The sequence below is a fragment of the Aethalodelphis obliquidens genome, unplaced genomic scaffold (genome assembly GCF_003676395.1).
Source record: "Aethalodelphis obliquidens isolate GAN/ISIS:26980383/991018 unplaced genomic scaffold, ASM367639v1 scaffold41, whole genome shotgun sequence".
Classification (NCBI taxonomy): Eukaryota; Metazoa; Chordata; class Mammalia; order Artiodactyla; family Delphinidae; genus Aethalodelphis; species Aethalodelphis obliquidens.
In genome coordinates this window covers 4,376,900-4,399,593 of record NW_020837985.1, presented here as the reverse complement: position 1 = coordinate 4,399,593, position 22,694 = coordinate 4,376,900, and the positions used below count along the sequence as shown (strand labels likewise).

At 43.1% G+C, this 22,694-nt stretch overlaps 1 protein-coding gene across 3 annotated transcripts in view; it reads left to right on the top strand.

Annotated features, from left to right (window-relative positions):
• LRATD2 (LRAT domain containing 2) overlaps window positions 1–22,694 on the top strand; it is a 92,807-nt gene that overhangs the window by 36,605 nt on the left and 33,508 nt on the right. The window contains exon 3 of one of the 3 annotated variants that reach the window (XM_027132436.1): window positions 3,989–4,415. The exons of 1 other annotated variant lie outside the window; for it this stretch is intronic. In XM_027132436.1, the coding sequence (XP_026988237.1) occupies window positions 3,989–4,003 (15 nt within the window). In that variant the 3' untranslated portion in view covers window positions 4,004–4,415. Of the gene's footprint in view, window positions 1–406; window positions 3,247–3,988; window positions 4,416–22,694 lie in introns of those variants that run through there. One more of the 3 variants, XM_027132435.1, reaches the window with a different exon arrangement.

The following is a 22,694-nucleotide window of genomic DNA, read 5'->3' as shown; positions in this document are numbered from 1 at the left end:
AGTGGGAAGGATGAGAGATCAGGTGGCAGATGCTGTTTGTGCTGCTGTCTTGGCTGTTGAAGCTGCTCCAAGTGGTAGAATCCAAATGTTGGCTCTTCCAGGTGCACCTTTCATGCGGGCTCCTCAGAAACGCTGACTTGGCAATGTGCTAGACTATCTTGTGGGGCTTCTCTCAGCTCCTGCCTCTTGTGGTACCCCAGTCCTCTTGAGAAGATGAGTTAAGCAGGTTACCTTCCATCATATTTACTTGGCCCCTGTAAAATGTGCATACACTTGCTCTGCCATCGTGGGCAGTTTTGACGAGCTTCACCCTTAGTCTCTCCAGGGAGGTTCTAGTCTCTGTGTTCCCAATGCCAGGGGAACATCTTTTAAGATTGCCCAATATCTCCACTGTGCTGTACTTCAGGGGCAGCTTGGAAGCTTGGAAGCAGTCTTGGCATCTCTGCATCCCAGCAAGCATCCAGCCTGGGAGTGAGATGCCAGTCTGCCCTCTTGCAACAAATCCTCCCTCCGAGACTGATTACCCTACACTTCTTCGTTTTGCCATGGCTGAAGGGAAGCAAACCCACCCCCAATACTACAAGGCTCTTCGGAAGAATCCTCTTCTCTCTAAGGAGGCTTCTAGCTTGCCTGTAAGCAAGCTATTGGGAGTGTTAGATTTGGTCTCCAACGAGCAGTTCTCATGTGGGAGTGTCTAGCTCTTGTCTTTAGAATGCATGGCTACTTAGCTTTTTCCCATCTTTGGGGGTCTCAGCCAAAGCTCGAAGTTCTGTTGAACATTTGTTATAATCCTTTTGCCTACAAGGAACTGGATCACAAAGAGATTTGTTGCAAAATGCTGGAGATTATTCAACTTGTAAGAGCAAAAGTTGGATTTAAACCCTGACCTGTCCTTCTCCCAAGCTAATAGTCTTTCCCATCCTCCAAGTGTCCTCTTTAAAGTTGCCTAAGACCAGGAATAAGGAACTACACTTAATCCCATTTTACAGATTAGTTAATAAAAGCTTAAAAAATTTTAAAAAGACTTGCTCATGATTACCCATGGACTGGTCAAAGTCCCAACAGGAAACAGATGGCTAATCAGAGGAGGCCACTTTCAAAACAATTTAGTAAAAGGGTATTTGAAAAGGCGTGGGTAGTATTGGGAAGCCACAAGGGTTGGTGCAGTACTTCAGCACTAGTTAGCAGCAGGGCTGTCACCCGTAGGACTAAAGGGAGGAGAGGAGAGGATTGTGTTCCGAGGGGCACCTCGAGAGGAGCAGGGACTTCAGGTGGTAGGAGACAGCCAGTCCTAAGTCACGGCTCAGAGGGGAAGCTGGCCTGCCTGCATTTCCTCTCAATCTCCAACCTCCCTGGAGCCAAACCCAGTAGGAAGGCAGAAGCCACTGGATCTTGTTGAAGCTGCGCCTGCAGGTTGGTCTCCCAGAGCAGAGAGCCAGTGAAGGTGGAGAGTGGATCTGGCCCACACAGCTAGTCATGGCAGAGCTGGGGTTTGAAACCACATCTGCCTGCACGAAACCCAGTGCTACCTCTTGTTGCCTCTGCCCTTATTTCCTTATGTGACTGTGACGCTTTATATTGTAAATGTTCTCTGGGTGGGGACGACTTCTTACCATCTTTATAAATGTTGCCATTCCAAGCACACAAAGACATTCAGTAAGTTTGTTGACTGAACGAGTTAAGGGATGGAGGGACAGGCTACAGATAAGCTTGGAACACTTGGGGACATTATAAGCAAAGCGAGGGGAATGGTATGTATTGCAATAACTACCCGCATACGAGATGATGTCTACATACTTGTATATACCTATACTTTTATGTTAAATATTTTATATATATTTTCTCATTTAAACCTCACATACATCAACACTTGAATTATTACTCCTTGATGATTCGCCCAAGTTTATTTGTGTAATGACAGTAGCTGAAGCAGGATGTGACCTCAGGTCATCTAGCCCTAAAGCCAGTACTCCTTCAAGTACCACTCAATTGAGTATAATATTGTATAATAATAGGATAATCATAGTTCACTCTCAATATCTTTCTCTCTCTCTCTTCGTCCCGCCATTGACTCATTGCAGAGATCAAGTCGTCTTTCCAAAAAGAGATGTCTCACATTCTGGATGTGTCTGTTTGCTTCCTTGTAGTTTCATTTAAGTTGTTTCTCTATTCCATGCCCTATTTTTTATACATAAAGCTATTGAGGACTGATTTGATTAAGATTCAGCTTTTGGTTTGTTTTTTTTTTTTGGCAAGGACACTTCATAAGCAGTGCTGTGTGTTTCAAATTGCAGTACCTCAGGATAGACACCAAGCCTGACTATTCCACCTTTCATGAGGCAAATATTAATTGGTGGATTTAAGTGACTTAGGAAAATTTTAGTTAAGGAAAACTTTAATTATTATAATTAATAATTGCTATTCTAAAGTTAAGCATCAACCATGTGGCAGGCACTGTGCTTGGCATCACACATATGTTATCTTGTTGAATCCACGCAAAGGCTGCATGGAAAAGGTAATCTCATCCTCATTTATTAAATGAGAAAACTGAGGCTCAGAGAAGTTAAGTAGGTTCCCTGAAGTTGTACAACTAGGAAGTGACAGGGGCAGGATATGAATTTGGAGCTGATGGACTCCAGAGTCTATGTTCTGAACAACTATGTGACATTATGTATGGCTTCATTTCTTTTCAGCACATTCTCACAGACTGCTCCTAGAACTTTTGATTCTTGCTCCTTTAATAGACTGTCTGAGTCAGAGTAATTTATACATTTAACTTTAGAGTGAGTGTTGGGAAAAGAGCCAAGGAGGGAGGCAACTTTGATGCCAACCATGCCATAAAAGGAGGGAGGAAAGTATAAGAAGGGAAAGAAGAAGTAGAGCAAGGCACTTAGAAGAGGTGGAAGTAGGCAGCAAAATCCAGAAAGGCAATCTATTAAGATCTTTTAAATTGTACGTTATAAAATCACAACCCAAAGTAGCTTAAGGAAAAAGCGTCATTGATTTGCTCAAGTCACCAAACTATAGAAAGGCCTGAGATGGACTGACCTCAGGGGTCACTCAACCCACCAACTAGATAGAATTCTGTAGAATGCTCTCTCCAATTCTCAGCCTTGCTTCTACATGCATGCTGGTTTCTTGCTCTCAGGCTGGCAGTCTCCACATGGCAGGAAGCATGGCTATAAGCAGCTCATTCTTAAAACTACGAGACCCAAGAGGAAAGAGACATTTCTCTTTTTTAAAAAAATATTTATTTATTAATTTTGGCTGTGCTGGGTCTGAGTTGCGGCACGCAGGCTTTTAGTTGTAGCATGCCTGCAGGATCTAGTTCCCTGACCAGGGATCGTACCTGAGCCCCCTGCATTGGGAGCTTGGAGTCTTATCCACTTCCATGTCCACCAGGGAAGTTCTGAGACCTTTCTCTTCTTAACTCCAGTAGGGAAAACCCCAGGGAAGGACTCTGATTGGCTGAACTTGGACCAATCAGTACAGTCAGGGAAGAGGGGCCCTATTATTGGTCCACTTGGGTCACATGTCCCTCCAACAACCAGGAAGGCAGGGTCCATTACTATAAGAAAGAAATGAATCACACAGATGAGGCTACTTGGGGGGATTGCAATCTGGGTAGTCACCTCCATCTCCATTTTCCATATATTCTTATTATGAACAAATGACAACAGGTGATATTCAGAGGCAGGCTCTGGGGTGACTGAAAAAAAAGAAGTGTAGGGGGAAGGAAACTGATGTTTATTAAACACTCACATGTGCTATATAATATTCCAAGTGCTATATACATAGCTCATTTTGTTTTCACAACAGTACCACAAACTCAGTATTTTATTCTCATTTTTAAGAACAATAAACTGAAGCTCACAGAAATTAAATGATTTGCCTAAGATCAAAGTTGGTAAATATGAAGCTAAGATTTGAATCTAGATTTTTATATTCTAATATCTATGCTCTTTCCTTTGGATCCAACATCTTTTAGTGCTGGAGGCACTGAGGAATATTACCCAAGTACTGAAATTCTGTGCATGAAGCAGAGCCCTATTTATGTACGGGTTACGTGGTCAGAGCAGAATCAAAATCCCAGCATGTATTGCAGAATAAAGACTGTTTTTCATCAGACAAATCCAAATTGAGGGACATTCTACAAAATATCTGACCCATATTCCTCAAAGCTCTCAAGGTCATCAAAAACAAGAAAAGACTGAGATACTGTTACAAACCGGAGGAAACTAAAGACACATGACAACTAAATACAATGTGTTCCCCTAGATTTCGTCTTGGAACAGAAAAAGGGCATTAATGGAGAAACTGGTGAAATACAAAGGAAGTCTGGAGTTTAGTTAAAAACAGTGTACTGGGACTTCCCTGGTGGTGCAGTGGTTAAGAATCCGCCTGCCAATGCAGGAGACATGGGTTGGAGCCCTGGTCCAGGAAGATCCCACATGCCACGGAGCAACTAAGCCCGTGAGCCACAACTACTGAAGCCCGTGCGCCTAGAGCCTGTGATCCGCAACAAGAGAAGACACCGCAGTGAGAAACCCGTGCACTGCAACGAAGAGCAGCCCCTGCTCGCCGCAACTAGAGAAAGCCCACGTGCAGCAATGAAGACCCAACGCAGGAAAAAATAAGTAAATAAATAAAAACAAACAAACAAAAAACAGTGTACCAATGTTTGTTCCTTAGTTTTGATAAATATACCATGGTAACATAAGATGGTAATGATAGTGGACCCTGGATGAAGGGTATATGGGTATTCTCCATACCATCTTTACAACTGTTCTATCAATTTAGAATTATTCCAAAATTAAAAGTTTATTGAAACAAAATTGTGTTTTGTTTTTCTCCCCTGAGTAAAAACATGAGCAGTTGCAGAGCCTGGGGCAATTCTGCAGGTGGGAGCTCATTACTGACTGTGATGAAGGGGTCTCTGGAGCTCCTGACACAGGATGTTATGGACTGGAGGTTTGTGTCTCCCCAAAATTCCTATGTTGAAGCCTTAATTCGCAGTGTGGTGGTATTTGGAGGTGGCACCTTTGTGAGTTAATTGGATTTAGATGAGGGCATGCAGACGAGGCTCCATAATGGGATTCATGTCCTTGTTAAGAAGAGGAGGAGAGACCAGAGCTCATTCACTCTCTGATATGTGAGGACACATGAGAAGGTGACCACCTGCAAGTCAGGGAGAGAGCTCTCACCAGAACCAAATCTACGAGCACCTTGATCCTGAACTTCCCCTCCTCCAGAACTGTGAGAAATAAATGTTGTTATCTAGGCTGCTATATTGTTATAGTGGACTTCGCTAACTAAGACACAGGGGATGACATACATCGTTATGGGTCGCGAGCTAAAGGAATAACACCCTAAAATGAGACTGCAGTCATGTGAGGGAATTGGTTAATTTTTGCTCAAACCTCAGGTTCCACCCAAGCAAACTTTTCCTCTACAGTTACCCTGCTAACATGCCTTCAGTTCAGACTGCGGCATCTCACTTACTTCTGTGACACATTCGAATCACCAATCCATGGTGATACCCCCAAACAGTGTTGATAGATGAACAACCCTTGATGAGGTTGTCCCAGCTGCCCCCCTCCCCAGGTGCTTCTTGTCTCAGCTCCTGTCCATGGCTTCTCTTGGTTCTTTTGGTTTAGAAACACTGCAGACCAGAGACAGACTTACTAGTATTTAATGGTGACTGGTCTCAAATGCACCACTTAGACGACTTACTGAAAATGAAGAATATCCCCCCCCAGTACAGTCTTTACAGATGATAAAACTGCACAACCCACTAAGTATATTATGGCTCCTCACTGCTGCCAACGATGTCTAATTTTTTACCTGTGTTCCTTAACAAGCTATAAGAGGTGGGTTCAAAAGAGAAGATAATGAGTGACTTGGTTCTAATTGAGAGAGGTGAGATTCTGTGGATGTGACCAGGTGACCCTCCTCTTTCCAGGGTAGAACAGAGGGTCTCACATAAAGTTTATAAACACACAGATTTCAGATTTGAAAGTAGGGTGAACAACAGTCCTGGTTTGTCCACGACTGAGGAGTTTCCTGGCACGCGAGACTTTCAGGGCTAAGACTGGGACGCTTCTAGGCAAACCAGGATGGTGGAAGGGACCTTGCAGTGATCTTCTCAGACATAAAGGCTCCAACATATATTCTCTCCTCTGGGGATTCTGACTAGATAAATATCCAAAGGGATTTGTGCATGGCAAATGCATTGTCAGGAAGAAATGGGTGTAACTGACAGAGATGGATTCGGGCCGGACAGGGGGAGAGAGGAGGCCTATGTGGCATACTCAGTGTCAGAACACCTGGGTGCAAATATCATCTCTATTGCATAACAGCTAAGAAAACTTGGATAAATGATTTTTCTCTTCTTTTTCAGTATCTTCATAAGCAAAATGGGAATGTTATTTAGTACCTCCCTCATATGTCTATCTTGAGATTAAAATTCAATAACTCAGGTACAGTTCTTAATATTCTGCTGAGCACATAGAATGTGCTAAATAAATATTACATTTTACTATTGCTATTGATACTATTAGCAGTGAGGATTCTGATTCCTAGTTCCACTAGTTACCAGTTATGTGGCCCTGGTAATTGCAGCTTCCTCATCTGTAAATGGAGATAATTATATTCCATAGGGTTTGGAATGACTTCCATAGGGTTTAGGTGGATTTAGTGAGATAAAGCAAGTGCCTAATCAGCATGTGGATTATGGAGGCTGCTTTCTCGATTCCTGAGTGTCCAGGGCTCATGCTTTCTTGTCTTATATTTAACTCTGCTATTGGAGTAGAGAGAGAACAGGATTTATAAACAGGGTCTTGATGTTGGCTGTGCTATTACTAGGGTCTTTATTCAGTGGCTTTTCCTTTAAAGAAAATCTGTGATTTTCTTGGAAGTCTGGGAATTGGCTCTGAAGACAGTTACCCAAAAGGAGTGTCAGTTATGTTTTGACAAATGGAATCATCATTGGAAGAAGCATGTAATCTCTTTAATTATTCATTCTATGAACCACATGTTAGCTTTGTCTTCCCTCTTCAGTTGTAGTCCTTTCCATTCATTCACAGTCATTCCTGAACAAAGTACACCCTGAAGTTATTTTTTAGGGATAGTGGAGTCAGGGATCCATAACACTAGCCAGCACAAACTCCTTCAAGTTCTCCTTTGCCCTTCCCTTCTTCCCTTCTTCCCTTCTTCCCTTCTTCCCTTCTTTCTTTCCTTTTCCTTTTCCTCTTCCCACCTTCTCCCCTTTCTTTCCCTTCTGTCTTGCCAATTCTTCCTTCATTTTTTTTTTGTGGTATGCGGGCCTCTCACTGTTGTGGCCTCTCCCGTTGCAGAATACAGGCTCTGGATGCGCAGGCTCAGCGGCCATGGCTCACAGGCCCAGCTGCTCCACGGCATGTGGGATCTTCCCGGACCGGGGCATGAACCCGTGTCCCCTGCATCAGCAGGCGGACTCTTAACCACTGTGCCACCAGGGAAGCCCCCTTCCTTCATTTTTGACACTCTCCAACTTTCTGGCCTGGCAGTAGAGACTGCTATGTGTTCTTTAACGTTGATTTTCTCTTGTTCTTGGGCACAGAGTTAGACTACATTTCCCACATTCCTTTGCAGTTAGGTGTAGCCATGTGACTAAGTTTATCCAATGGGACATAGGTAGAAGTGACATGTACCACTTCCTGATAGTCTGACCTGTAAAATCCTCCCGTGGACAATGCTCTCTCACTTATTCCCCCTCCTGGCTTTATGTTGAAGTCCAGGGACTGTTGATGGTATTGAAGTCTCCATCAACCTGGCTCTGTGTGGGGCAGAACTAACCCCACCTCTAACCTACAGCCCTACCCCTTGCCATCAGGATCATCTTATGGGGGTTTACACGAGTGAGAAACTTTATGTACGTGAGAACTAAACTTTATGTGAGTGAGAAATAAACTTCCATTGTGTTAAGTCAGTGATATTTCAAGGTTTATCTGTTATAATCACTGGCTTTATATAAACTAATATAGCCATCTCCCTGAGGATTGCTCTTCCACTGTTTCTGATCTTGTGCTCCTCCAAATCTCTCTCTTCTTAACTATAATTAACAATGTGGATCTCAAGCTGCTGTTTTTATGCTCGCACATTCACAGTCAATGCAGTACTCAGCAAAGAAACTTCAGATTACAAAGAACCACCTCTTTAAAAGGAGGAGTCTATTAAATAATATTTATTTTCTATGACATACCATCTTTCATACAAAACATAATCACAAGACACCTACTATGTCACCTGTCCTTCTGTAGACACTAGAGATAGAGCAATGAAAGTCAACTTCCACCTTCAGCACCTCTTGGCCTAGTGCTAAAATAGACGACAGAAGTATAGTTTGAAAGTCATGGGAGTTCACGTAAGTCAAAGGAGGGATATCTAATTCAACTTGGACTTGAGTCAGGCAAGTCTCCCTAAGGAAGGACCTGATTTGAATCTCAAAGAATGAGTATGAACCATGCAAAGGGTGGAGGAAGGATATTCTCACACGAGGACTGTGAAGGATATTCTCGCACGAGGGTTGTGAAATGACATGGATTTCCTGGAAACTTCATTTTAGGTCAGGCCAGAATGAAAGGCATATGACTGGGGTATGGGTGTGGTGGGAGATACAGCTGGACGTTGCAGCTGGGACCAGATCCTGACAGTTGGTCAAGTTGAAGGTTAACATGCATCTAGCACTATCTGTTCTTGTCTTCTAATTAAGACAGCATGTCATGATTTCCCAGTCACCACATCAAAGATAATTCCCTTTCCTCATACAGGGCTCTTCCTGTGTGGTAAGCACAGTCCCTCAGGTAGAGGAGATGCCAGTGAGATGACAGAGCTTCTCACAATTGCTCTGAATTGTCTCTGTCCTTCGTATTTCTAGGGTCAGCCTTGCTCTATGTGAATTTGCTGGGGAGCTTTCATGAAGAAAAAACCATGAGGCTTAGGGGACCTTGATATGGAACACTAAAAATCTCCTTTCTGTGTGGGCCAAGAGCCTTTTTATCTTCATCCACGTTATCGTCATTGTTGTGCATTTTGTCCTTTTTACTTATAAAGTTCTTTACCGTTCATAATGGCTTTCACATAACTGATTTCATTTTCTCTTTCCTGCTGTCCTCTGTCATTGGATTGGATTCCATATTCTCATTATATAGGTAAACAGCCCGAGGTCTAGAGAGTTGAGATAATTTGCCTCTCCTCCTCTGTCAGAGGTTGAACCAGGACTAGAATTGCAATTTAACATATATTTTCTAGGCCTTGATCTCCTTGAGACAAAGTATCACATCTTCTAAATATTGCCACTTTACCAGTGCCTTATATAGCTACTTAACCTATACTTGCTGTTTAGCGTAACATAGTGATGAAAAACACGAGCTTTGAAATCAAAGGACACCTAGATTCAGCACCTGGTTTTTGGTATATTGGGCAAGTCATTCAACCATTTAAACAGCAGGTTTCTTATTTGTAAGTGGGACTCTTAATGTTTTTCTCATAGGGTTGTTTTAAGGAGCAAATGAGATGATATAAATGAGTCATTTAGCATAGTGCCTGGCACACAGAATTGCTCAATTTATGCTAAGGTCTCCTGGTCTCTCTTTCAAATTATTTTGTTTTTTAATTTGTAAAAATTTTAACTGTATTCAGAAGTATGCAGAATAGCATAGTGAACCATTACATATCAAACTCACAGCTTCGGGAATTCCCTGGTGGTCCAGTGGTTAGGGCTTGGTGCTTTCACGGCCGTGGCCCGGGTTCAGTCCCTGTTTCCTGGTCAGGGAACCAAGATCCCGCAGTCGTGCAGTGTGGCCAGAAATACCAAACACCAAGAAAACCTCACAGCTTCAACAATGATCAGCTCAAGGCCAGCTTTGTTTCATTTATCTCCATCTTCTTTCCTCTCTTATGTTATTTTGAAGGAAATTTCAAGCACCCTATCCTTTCCTCTGTAAGTTGTGCCATATGTATCTTTGAAAGATAAGGACTGAGAAATAGTGATATCCACAATGCAATGATCACCTCCTCCTGCAAAGACACAAACACAAACAAAAACAAAAACCAATGTTTGTAGCAGGCAGAATAATAGTTCCCAAAGATGTTCACACCCTGATCCCCTGAACCTGTGACTATGTTACATGTCAGTGGAGAATTAACACTGCATATGGAATTATGGTTGCTAATGGGCAGAATTTAAAACAGGGGGGTTATCTGGGATTATCGAGGAGAACCCAATGTAATCACAAGGATCCTTAAAGGGGAAGAGGGAAGTAGAGAGGGAGAACCATAGAGATAGCAGCACAAGAAAGACTCAGCCAGATGCTTCTGGTCTTGAAGATGGAGAAGATGGAGATGGAGAAGAATCCAAGATTTTACAGTCAGAAGACAAGGAGAAGACATGGAGAAGACAAGGAATACAGGTGACCTATAAAAGCTGGAAAAGGCAAGGAGGGAGATTTTCCCCTAAAGTCTCCAGAAAGAAGGCAGCCCTGCTGATTCTTTTATCTTAGCCCAATGAGACCCCTTTCAAATTCCAGAACTATAATTAATTTGTATTGTTTTAAGTCACTAAGTTTGTAGTAATTTGTTATAGCAACAACAGGAGACTAATACAAGAATAATCACTTAATATCATCAAATATTCAGTCAGTTAGCTTAGTATTTGAACTAACAGCTTAGAATTCTAGTCATTATACTTCTCTGTTTGGACTAAAATTCTGAAATACTGCTTTCATAAAGAATAGTTCAGAGGGCTTAGAGTCTGCATTTGACCAGATAATTCAATTGAAGTACATTTCTTCTAAAATGGAAGGTTATTCTTGATGAAGTTTCTTTTATTTATTCATTTGCTCATTCTTTTACTCATGTGCTCTTTCTTTAGAAAGCACCTAGTAGCAAGGGCCTACTATGAGTTATCAATTGTGCTATAGCTCTTGGGAGGGTAGATCTACTAAGACCCACTCTTCCTCCTTAAAGACAGTGGCATCAGGATAGTACAAAGATTAAAAACACACATTCTGGGAACATACTTTCTGGGTTAATTTCAGCTATGCCCACCACCAGCTGCATGATCTAAGGCAAGTTAACATCTCTGAACCTCAGTTTTTTCATATATAAAATGGGGTCAGTAGTGGTACCTACCTGATAGGAGTGTTATGAAGATTAAATGAGTTAATTAATATATGTAGAACCCACAGAACACTGCCTGGAACATCTTAAACATTCCACAAGGTTTTTTCCTTATTATTCTATACCAAGGATTGATGGCCTTGAGTCAGACAGATCTTGCCAAGTTCTGAATCCTCACTTTCTCATCTACAAATGGGATTAATAATAGGGACCTACAATACTTAATGAAATAACAAGTGTTTGGTTCAGTGCATAGAACACAGTAAGTAATCAATAGATATAAGTGGTAATCATTTTTATTGTTCATTTCGTTGCTCACTTAAGAAACTCCCAGATCAATGATGTTATACAATATTTTTTGAACTAAGAAGAGAAAAGCCAAGCAGTGCTCATGCATCTCCTCCTTTATTCCACCAGGTCAGTCAACCACTTTTGCTTCTGTGCTATGGAGGGAGAAAGCAGAAGACCAGGGTTGGGAAGGGGTTCCAAATCATTATAAGAAGCATGGTGTGGTGAAACACCCTAAGGTAACTCACCTTAGTAGTTACCCTTTATATAATCCCCTCCTCTTTACTGTGGGCAAAACCTGTGACTTGCTTCTAACCAATAGAATATGGCAAAGGTGATGGATGTCACTCTCTTGATTAGGTTATATTATGTGGCAAAGAGTGTCCCTCATCTCTAAGGCCTAAGAATAGAAGCATTTTTTTCAGGAAAGTTCCAAGTTAGCTGGGAAGTCATCATTTGCTCTCACTATGTCACAATCCTCTTCTGGCATGACATGACTTTTCAGTGAAAGACTTCAAGTGTTCTTGCAATCTGCAGGATTTGACTGGTGGGAGTGAACAAGAAGAGGGCCTGGGGAGAGATAAGTCAACTCTACCCAATTTCATTCCAAGTTTTGGCAAAGAATTCCTCTTGGGTGAATTTTTCTCTTGAATGGATTAGGATGAGGCTGTAAGTTGTAGCAGAGAGACTTTCAGTCTGGGGGCTGTAGAGAAGATCTAAGTACTAAGTAAAGTGACACCAAATTTTACTCTCATCAATACTAGAAATTAATAGGCAGCCCTTAGAGTGGAGAATTCCTGAAGCACCTGCTTTTCAAGGCTTAATTACACCAAAGAAAAACAGAACCTGCTTGGGATACCAGGGAAAGTGAGGCGCACACACACACACACACACACACACACACACACACACACACACACAGACAAACACAGATAGTCAGACCTACACAATCACAGGAGCTTCAATGAATAATCCAAGATTTTACAGTCAGAAAATCTTTTACTTTTAGCATACATGCAAGTTTTATGTCTTATCATTCACAAAAGATGACAGGGAACAGGCATTGTGAGCCTTTCTTTGTTGTAGAGACCCTGCTCAGGCTGTACATCTAACGACACTTGGAGATACTCACTTCGTGTGGCTCTCACAGCTCTGACAGTGGCAAAGGTACAGATAAAAACTCAATTCCTGCACAGCCATCTGTTGTTGATCTCTGTTTGGCTCTCTCTAGTCTCTAGAGATACACAGACTTGTGAGTCCTCTGAGATAGGGGAACCTTAAGGAACACCTAGGTCATCTCCATCATTTGGCAGAGGAAGTAACTGAGCTCCAGAGGAGTGAAGTGATGGATTCAAAGTCACATGACCACTCTGGTGTGTGGACAGGATGAGCAGCCTTAGCCTGGCCCTCTTTCCAGCTTTCTGTGTTTGGCCCTTCCCTATTGCCATTCTGCACATGCTGGAGGAAGAAAGAGGTGGGTAGACGTTCAGGGAATAAACTCATGCTACTGTTTGAATATTAAGATTTAATATTGTAATTTCAGCCTAAAACAAAACCAAATTAAAAATGTACATCTGTTGCCGAAAAATTAAATAACGCACTTCTGGCCCCAATACACATGATTCTGAATAATTTGGCTTTATTCCTGGTAGCAGGGCTGGCATGGGCAGCATGGATAGAAAGGGAGCAGGGCTTTGTGGGGCCTCTATCCTGTTGGACATTTCTTCCCTTTATCCCATTATACTCCTTAAAGCCTTTTGTTTCCATATAGTGGCCCCAAACTTTCCTGCATTCTCAAGGGCACCCTTTCCACCATCAGAACTGAGGTTTTGTGCGCTCACTGGGTGACCACTTGTATTCATTTGCTATGGCTGCAATAATGAAGTGTCCCAGATTGGGTGGCTTGAATAACAGAAATTTATTGTCTCACAGTTCTGGAGCTTGGGACTCCAAAATCAAGGTGTCAGCAGAGTTGGTTCCTTCTGAGGGTTGTGAGGAAAGGCTCTGTTCTAGGCCTCTCTCCTTGGCTTGTGGATAGTTGTCTTCATGGTTACATGGTATTCTCCCTGTGTCTTCACACGGTCTTCCCTCTGTACGTGCCTGTGTCCAAATGTCCCCTTTTTATAAGGATGTGAGTCATATTGGATTAGAGCCCAGCAGAATTGTTACCGAACACAAGTTCATGTGCCCGATGAGGACAAACAATACCAAAAGCTCAGAGTTTGGAGCAGAGAAAGGTTAATTGCAGGGCCATGCAAGGAGACAGGTGGCTTGTACCCCAGAAAAGCCCAAATTCCTCAAAGGGTTTCAGCAAAGCCCTTTTAAAGGCAAGGTGAGCGAAGGGCGTGGTTAGTTGTTGCAAACTTCTTGGTGTTAGAATCCTCTGTTCTTGCACCTGACTACGTAGGTCAGTGGGCTCTTCAAGGTCAGAGACAGCATGACTACGCATAGGCAACAGAGCACAAAGGTTAAAGTGAAAAAGGAACAGATCTAATATGGAGGCAGATGGGTTCTTCCCTATTACACAAGGTCTTCATGTCTGCTAAGTCTCCAGTCTTCTCTCTTGCCATTTTCCCCACGTCCTCACACGTCGACACCACACTCCTTGGACTCACTCACTCTTGGACTCATGTCTCTCACAATTCCAGCACCTTTGCCTACCCTCCCTCAACCAGGAATGCCCCTTCCCCCATTCACTATCTAACCAACATTCTAGTCACCCTTCTATTCCCTACGGAAGCAGGAACAAAAGCGACCCGCATCTGTGAAGCCCTCTCCTGGCTCCCAAGCCACTGTAAAGGCCACTTTCCCTATGTCCCAAAGACCTTAGAAAATTACTACCATTAAATGATGACGGGGGGCTATAATTATTTGTTTGCACTTCTGTTTCCGCCCCAAAACTGTGAGCTCTTGGAGGACAGAAATAGATTTTTCACCCTCAGTTCCTTTCTATCATAGCACCTGATAGTTTTCCTTGCATTCTTTAACGATAGCAGAAGCCTAAAGAATGTCAACTCTGAGGAGAAACAGACTGCGGGGAAGAATTGTTACTAATATAAAGGGAAATCTCGCGACACGTAGGTCTTGAGCGGGAACCTTATTCAGCCCTTGAACTGCCATTCGCCCCGCCCCTCCCTCCTGGCCGCTGAGGCGGAGCGATTTCCCACCTTATCTGAGCTTCAGAGGCCGGAACTCTTGCTGGTTCTTTCTGCTGCCCTCCTAGACGGCGGTGGCGGCGGTTCGCGTGGGCCCTGAGCCCGTGGTTTCCCGCTAATTTTTTTTTTTTTTTTTTCTTTTGCGGTACGCGGGCCTCTCACTGTTGTGGCCTCTCCAGTTGCGGAGCACAGGCTCGGGAAGCGCAGGCCCAGCGGCCATGGCTCACGGGCCCAGCCGCTCCGCGGCATGTGGGATCCTCCCGGACCGGGGCACGAACCCATGTCCCCTGCATCGGCAGGCGGACTCTCAACCACTGCGCCACCAGGGAAGCCCTCCTGCTAGTTTTTTAAAGGTAAGGGCAGGTGTGCCGAGTCCCTTCCCTATTTACAGAACGACCTGGCTTCGTATTGATTACCTCTGTAAAGACCCTATCTCCAAATACCGTTATGTTCTGAAGTACTGCGAGATTAAGGACTTCAATGTATGAATTTGTCAGGGGACACAATTCAAACCGTAACACCAACCAAACTGGTAAACCACACGCTGTGAGCTGGCCAGAGGACAGGACACGGTTCTCACGGCTCTCGGCTCCTTTCTCAGCCCCACCATTGTCTCCGTGCAAGAACTCGGCCGGGTCCCTGCCAGCTTCTACTCCCCAGGTTTCAAATGAGCGGAAATCACCCCGGCTTCCCAGAGCTGTGATGGCAAATAAACAAGGTAGTCCTAGGACAGCATGTGATACATCAAAACATAATTAAACAGAACTGTTTGTGTTCCTCCTTTTGTCCACACCCAGAAACTCTTCACAGAGGAGGACTTATCCCAGTCACTCAAAGAGGAAGCTGAGCAAAACATATGCACGTATCTGCCCTTGGGAACTTTTGTTCCAACAGAACCTCGCGGATAAAAACAAAAAGTCGATGTGTAAAATAAAGAAAGGAGAGTGGTAGAAGTGAGGATGGGACCACCCAGGTCCTTCCCTCTTTTCTCCAATGTTTATACATTCACTGAGAACGCTCAGGCATAATTTCTTACATTGTTACTCTAATCATGGAGGGCAACTGCTTGGGTAGTTTTATTTTATACTTAAAAATAACAGCATTATATACATATACACACACGCACACACACACACACACACACACACATATATATATATATATATATATATATATATAAAAGTTGGGAACATCATACTTTTTTCAGTAAAAATCTGTTGTTGTCATTTTTTTTTGTAAAAAGTAGGCTTATATGATAAGTGCCATTTGAGAAATCCTCACATTCCCCATGTTAACAATGTACCTTGAACATCTTTCTATATTAATACATATTTTTCTCTATGTTATTTCAAATGGCTAAATAGTTTTTTGTTGTAAGAATGAACCATAATTCATTTAACCATTCTTGATGGGCATTTAACTTCTAGCCAGCTTTGAATTATTATGTTATTATTAGAAACCAACGCTTGGGTGAGATCCTTAATCTTTCTACATCTCCCTGCTCTTTCCACTGATACTACTATTAATCTTTGGCTATATAGACCCAAACTCACAATAGCTGGGATGGTAGGAGATGAAAGGGACAAGCTATTCACAGAGCTGTATTCACAATGTTTTTAAAAATCCTGTGCAGGGATTTGTAAGTTTTTCTGCAGAGACTTAGTATGGCTGTGCCTCAAATGAATGTTACCAAACCGTTGCTGAAAAAATTCTTCTAGTAGGACACTCCAAAACAGTGGGGAGAGAAAACATAATTAGATGTCAGAATAAGTTGCAAATGAGTGGCAGAGGAATCTGCAGAGGTTTTTGATTGGAAGGAAAAATGGTTGAGGAAACATGTAGTGACTGAGGATTGAAAGGGCAGCACACCTTTGCCATAATTTAGCATAAAGGGGGCTCTTATGCAGAAAGTGTTGCATTAAATAAAACATAATGACTTAAGTAAGGAGCCACGTTATGATTTTGGGTGCTGTTTTCTTTATAGAGCTTTGTGGAAAAGGACTGGGAAACACATAGCCAGGATTTCGGTCCTGGAGTTTCAGCTGATCTTGTGCAAATCAAGCAAGTCTGTTTTGGTCATTGGCTGAGCTTTCTAAATCTGTAAAATAAGGATGTTAGATTAGAAAATGAATAAGGTCCCTCTTAGTTGCCGTTTTTTAAAAAATCCTGGGTCTTCTAAGATTTCATAGGTAGAAAACCAGCATCTTAATGGATAAAGGATCACAGAGGCCAGGAGGTTAAAAGGGCAGCAGTCAGGGCTTCGCCAAACTTCATTAAGCGTCTGCTCCCACCTCAACTATAATCCTGTGACTCCTGCCCTTCCTTCTGGGTCCTGTCAATTTACTATTCAGATCAACAGACTAATTTTGTCTGAAAAGGGAATGGAAAATCTCCGTGTCATCGGATACACATTTGATTTGATGGATAAGGCTTAAATTCCAAAGAGAGTGTCAGGCAGGAAATATCCGGCTCTTTCAAACTAATTACTGCATATCTGATTTATTTCTCTCCTTACTGCTGTTTATTTTGTTTTTATTCAAAATATAAAATTGCTCCCTGAGTTGGGAGATTAATAGCTTTCTTCTCCTTTAGCAACAGATCATTTGTGGATCCAGGTTATAAATAGGAGGTAAGAATCCATGACTCATTGTTTTTTCCTTTTTCATACAGAATGTCCCCTGAGATGAACTGTGGCTTTTTTTTTAAGTTACAGACATTAACGCCTAATTATTTGCAGGCTGCTATGTTGGAGAGTTTTGTTTCTAGGAAAATGTAATAGTTTTCTTTTGTACCATGCTCCTGGAAAAGTTTATATTTTGATAAACTATTGATAGAAATTTTAACGTTATTGAGCTATGGCTGGATGGAGCACAATTTTGCTTGATTCATTCATTCATTTAACAAATGTGCACTTACTGTATGTGGCTCTGTATAAGGCGGGTGGACATTCAGTGTCTCAGATGCAGCAAGGCTCTGATACTGAGGCTGGAAGGAAAGAATACAGAGGGAGGGAATAGCTTCTCAGGTCGATTTGCTGTGTGCTTGCAGTTTATTCATTTGTTTATTATATATCCTCTCACTGGTCTATCAAACATCTTCTGCAGTCACAGATCCTGCTGGGGTTTTACACAAGCATGGTATGCATGCGTTTGGCATGCATGCATTCATTCACTTATTCATTCATTAAGCAACAACAATTACTCCCCTACAAGGTGTCATTCTCCCAGTAGTCTATGAGATGTGGATGGAGAAAGGGAAACAATTCTGAAGGACTTTGAATGACATGCTTAAGGAGCTTTGACTTAATTTAGAATCTTTTTTTTTTCTTTTATCTATGTTTTCTGGTACTTCCTAGCTGTTTAATTGGGGTAAGTTACTTAACCTCTCTGTGTCTCCGTTTCTTTATTCCTTAAACGGTGTATCCAGAAGTGTCCAGTCAAGAAAATAGAATGACGTACAGATAATTCCAGCAGAGAGGGATTTAATGTAGGGAGTTAGTTACAATATTTTGGAAGAGGAGTAAAAGGGAGAAGAGAGTGAATGGGAAGTGAGGAAGTGCTGATCAGCCTTGGGCAGGAGCCCAGCCTGCACGTGCTACTGGTGTGTGGGAGGTGCTATTGCTGTTACTGATCAGGAGGTCCCTGTAGCTGTGTGGTTCAGAAACAACACTCCCCCTAATGTTGCTACCACTTGGGGAGGGAAAGGGAAAAAAATCAGAACAATGCACGAACAAACTTCTCCCTTCCTCCAGCTTTCCAGTCTCTCTTCAGTGCCTCCCCATTGACATAGAACCCAACCAGGAGGCAGCTGACCAGTGAGCCTGGGAAAAGTAGTTAGCAGGCTTCTTTCTACATGCCCTGAGTATAAAGGAGGTCATAGGAAGGCAGGAATGGAGCTGACAGCTACCAGACAAATAACCAGCACAAATGGGGACAGTAATGGCACCTACCTTGCATGGTTGCTGTGAGTTATTGAGTTAAAGTATGCAAAGCCCTTTAGAACAATGCCTGATGCATAGGAAGCAGCTGCTGTTAGTGATTATTACCGTTATCTAGTAACTCAAGGGAATCAGGGAGGGCATGTAAATGGCACAGTAACAGAATCGGATTTATATTTGAGCAAGTTCAGCTGGGGCCATACAAGAGTCTGAACCTTAATGGGTCACACAAGAGACAGGGACCACGTAGGAGGTGGTTGGAATATCTTTGCAGTAATAGGGATGAAGAAGAGGGTTCATCGTTACATGGTTATTTAGGCAATTGAATTATTTAGGCTTTGTGATTGATAGGAGGATGCAGAAGGAGGGCCGTCCAAGATGCTTCCAAACTTTGGTTCTGGGTGGGTGATCTCACTATTCATCATTATGTCATCAGGACAGGGATGGAGTGTCCACTGACCATGGACTTCCTGCAACTAGGATAGTGCATGGTAGTCTGTGTGTGTGAGCTTTCTGCAAGGACACGCAGGAGAAATTCTGCCTGTGGCCTCATCAACCAAGGACCTTCAGCTGTTAGCCTGCCACTGATTTGATCCTTCCCTGAAAGGCAAAAGCAGTCTCTCTCCTCCTTTAATCCTTTTTCCTTCCTCTGGGCCCTCCTCGTTGTGTTATGCATGTCTGTCCATTTACATGTCTTCTCACTAGCCTTTCTTCACTTTGGAATGACACGAGCAGCTGTCTAATTGCAGTTCCCTAAGTCCCCCAGCCATGTGGACCTGTGTTCAGGTCCCTGAATGTGCTTTGCATACTCTTGACTCTAAGCATCTTCACAGCAGTCCTCACTTGACCAATCTCTCCATGTCTTTGTTTTGTTGTCTCTTAATCATCTTCCCAAACAGCCCAAATGAATTCTCTTCCAGGAATCCTTTCCGTACCTCTCACATGGCCAGGTTCTTTGTGCTCCCCTTATCTGAGTGATTCTCTTTATATTGTAGCTTTCTCTCTGTTTATCTGCCTCTTCTGTCTCTTGTGCTGGAGTCTGCACACCTGTGATGGGAGGGAACCAGGTTGGGTTCTCGGTACCCCCAGATTATGGTCTGTAAAGTAAGTCTCCATTGAGTTAAAGGGCAGCAGAACTGACCAGCTAACTACATGTTTTGTCCTCTGACTCATGAGCTTCATTCTGTGTTCTGGGGAAAGAGGGGGATGAACTTTTACCACCTGGCCATGGTGCCAGTTTATCAACATCTGCCATTTCTGGGCAATGTGCCCTTTATCCAAGGGCTGGGTGAGCCTTGCACTTTTGTTCCCTTGGGTGATTATTCCTGTTTGAAGAGGGTCTTAGGGGTGGAGGGAAGATTTCCACCAGTGCCCAAGGTCCTCTCTCCGCCCTAAGTAACTTAACCCTAGAAAGTGGTAATGTAGCTTTTTCCTTCCCCCCATCACTGCTGAGGACACGCTTCTCTACTCAGAAACAGAAGCTTGTTTCTGACACACCCATTTGTTTTCCAGGATTTGGAGCAGAATTAATTAGGTTGGAAAAGTATGGGGACAATGCTAAGTATTATTAATGATACAATTAATGGTTCCTTCCTGCAGGGTTTGGGTGGTTCCTGGCTCCCTAGGCGTCTCTTTTTTTTTTTTTTTTTTTTTTGCGGTATGCGGGCCTCTCACTGCTGTGGCCTCTCCCGTTGCAGAGCACAGGCTCCGGACGCGCAGGCTCAGCGGCCATGGCTCACGGGCCCAGCTGCTCCGCGCCATGTGGGATCTTCCCGGACCGGGGCACGAACCCAGGTCCCCTGCATCGGCAGGCGGACTCTCAACCACTGGGCCACCAGGGAAGCCCTTAATGATACAATTAACGGTTCCTTCCTGCAGGGGATGGGTGGTTCCTGGCTCCCTAGGCATCTCTTAAAGATGTATTCTGTTCTTTCAGTTTTCACTCTAACAAGCTCTGCTTGGTGCCCTGGGTCTCTGCTCCCAGTCACTCCCTGGCAGGGTTGTTGCCAGGGACTCGTACCAGAATGGGGCTACGTTCCATGGCAGAGGAAGTGGATGGACCCAGCCATACCTCCTCAGCAAGGGAGGAAAAACCTAAAAGATGCAAAGGGGAAGCAGAAGTAATGTGAATTTAGCACATGTTGTATCCCAGGAACTATGCTTCGTGCTTTATACACTTAATCTCACTTAATTTAATTCTCATAACAGCCCCATAGGTAGACATTGCTAGCCCCATTGTACAGATGTAAAAATAGAAATTCACAAAGGTTTAATGCATTGTCCAAGGACAAACTTCTAATGACTGTCAGAGACAGGATTTATACCTAGGTTGCTTTGACTTTGAAATGACTAGTGCTCAGCCAACATGTAGCGTTGATGTAGATTCTCTATAAGGACTTAGTGGCAGAGATCTACTTTATTGCAGGTCCTGCACACCAGCGTTTTTCCCCATCCGCACCCCAACCTCTGTGCCCTCTGTCATCCTCTCAGGCCTTAGTACTCGGCTTCCCCATGGATCTCACAGCCCATGCCTATCCCATTGTTTCTTTGTCCCATTTGTCAAATTTCCACCAGAATCACCTCCTTGTCTAGATTCCTATGGCAAATGAAAGATGATCCCAGTTAAGAATTAAGACCTGTTTTGGAGGTAGTGTGCGTTGAGGTCAAATATCAGCTCTGTTAATTGATAGCGATGCCCCTTGGGAAATGTATGTAACCATTCTGTGCCTCAGCGTTTTCATCTCTAAATTGGGCATAATGATATTTAGCTCCATTATTGCTCCACTCTCTCCATCTCTCTAGCTGTGTCAAGCATCAGCCTGCCAGGGAGCCTTATGTGGCCCATTATATCAAGTTAAGGGCTCCCCTTCTGTGCTCTATATACCCTGAATGTTGCTTGCGTGATTATACTCACCACATTATAAGTGCCTATTTCTCTTGACTAGATTGTAAGCTTTTTAAGAATAGGAACCATGTATTGTTCGCTTTTGGGTTTCCCAGTCACCAGTATGCATCCTGGCATATGGTGGATCTTCACTACAGCTGGTTGAATAAATGAACGAATGCGTACGTGAATGAAGTGATCTTTAAGTTGAGTTTTGAAAGATGAGAGGTGCTTGCTGAGCAGATAGAAAGGCAGAAAGAAGGAAGGGCTGTCTAAACAGAAGGGGCTGTATGAGCAGAGACTTGGGGACCTTTGGGGCACTGAGAGTAGCTGAAGGCGACTGGGATATAGGGTGTAAGTCAGTGGGGCAGAGTGTCGTGGAGTCACGGGCGCTTCTACTTCTAGGACCAACACTTCAGAAGCCTCTGGTCTCAGGATCCACTGAGGCATGAAGGGAACAAAATATTAGTTCAGCAGGAGGGATGTTTTGTGGTTTTGGTTTGTTCCAGTTGAGTCACTTCAGATAATGCATTGATTTGGTCACACTTTGAAACCATTCCAGTACATGTATTTGTAGAAAAAACAAACAAAAAATACCTTTGATTCAAGTCACAGTTCAAGAAAAAAAAAAACAAACACATTTCTTTGATGAAAAGAAGCACTTAAAACCCCTTTGGTGCTTCGGAAACTGTCATCCGTCACTCAAACTATTGTGTCTGTGTTGCCCTGGGACAGGGTCAGACTATCTTTTCCTCCCCACATTTCTGGGGCTCCTAGAATGTGAGTTGTATCCCCCGATGAAATATCAGGAAGAGGATGTCTGCTCTCGCCTCTACTCCCTTCACTTACTCCCCCCTAAGGGAAAAAGAATAATTTGTCTGAATGACGGGGTAGGAATTTGACGTCCATTGGTTCAGAATTTTTCACACTGAGGTAGTGACTAATTAAAGGTCATGAAATCAATAAAGATTGAGATTTATTGGGTTGGCCAAAAAGTTCATTTGGGTTTTTCCATACATCTTATGGAAAAACCTGAGCGAACTTTTTGGCCAACCTAATACTTTACATAAAGATAGAGAACATTATAAATATAGTTTCTGAAAACTTTTACTTTGGCGTGCGTGTGTGTGTGTGTGTGTTGGGTCACAGTATAAAACGTATCTCTTGCTGTGAGTTTTGGCCAAAACTTTTTAAACATCTGCCCTTTTTGGTGTCCCTTCACTGTGATGGATCATTATAAGCCATTACTCCTGCGTAGTCCGCCTGTGTT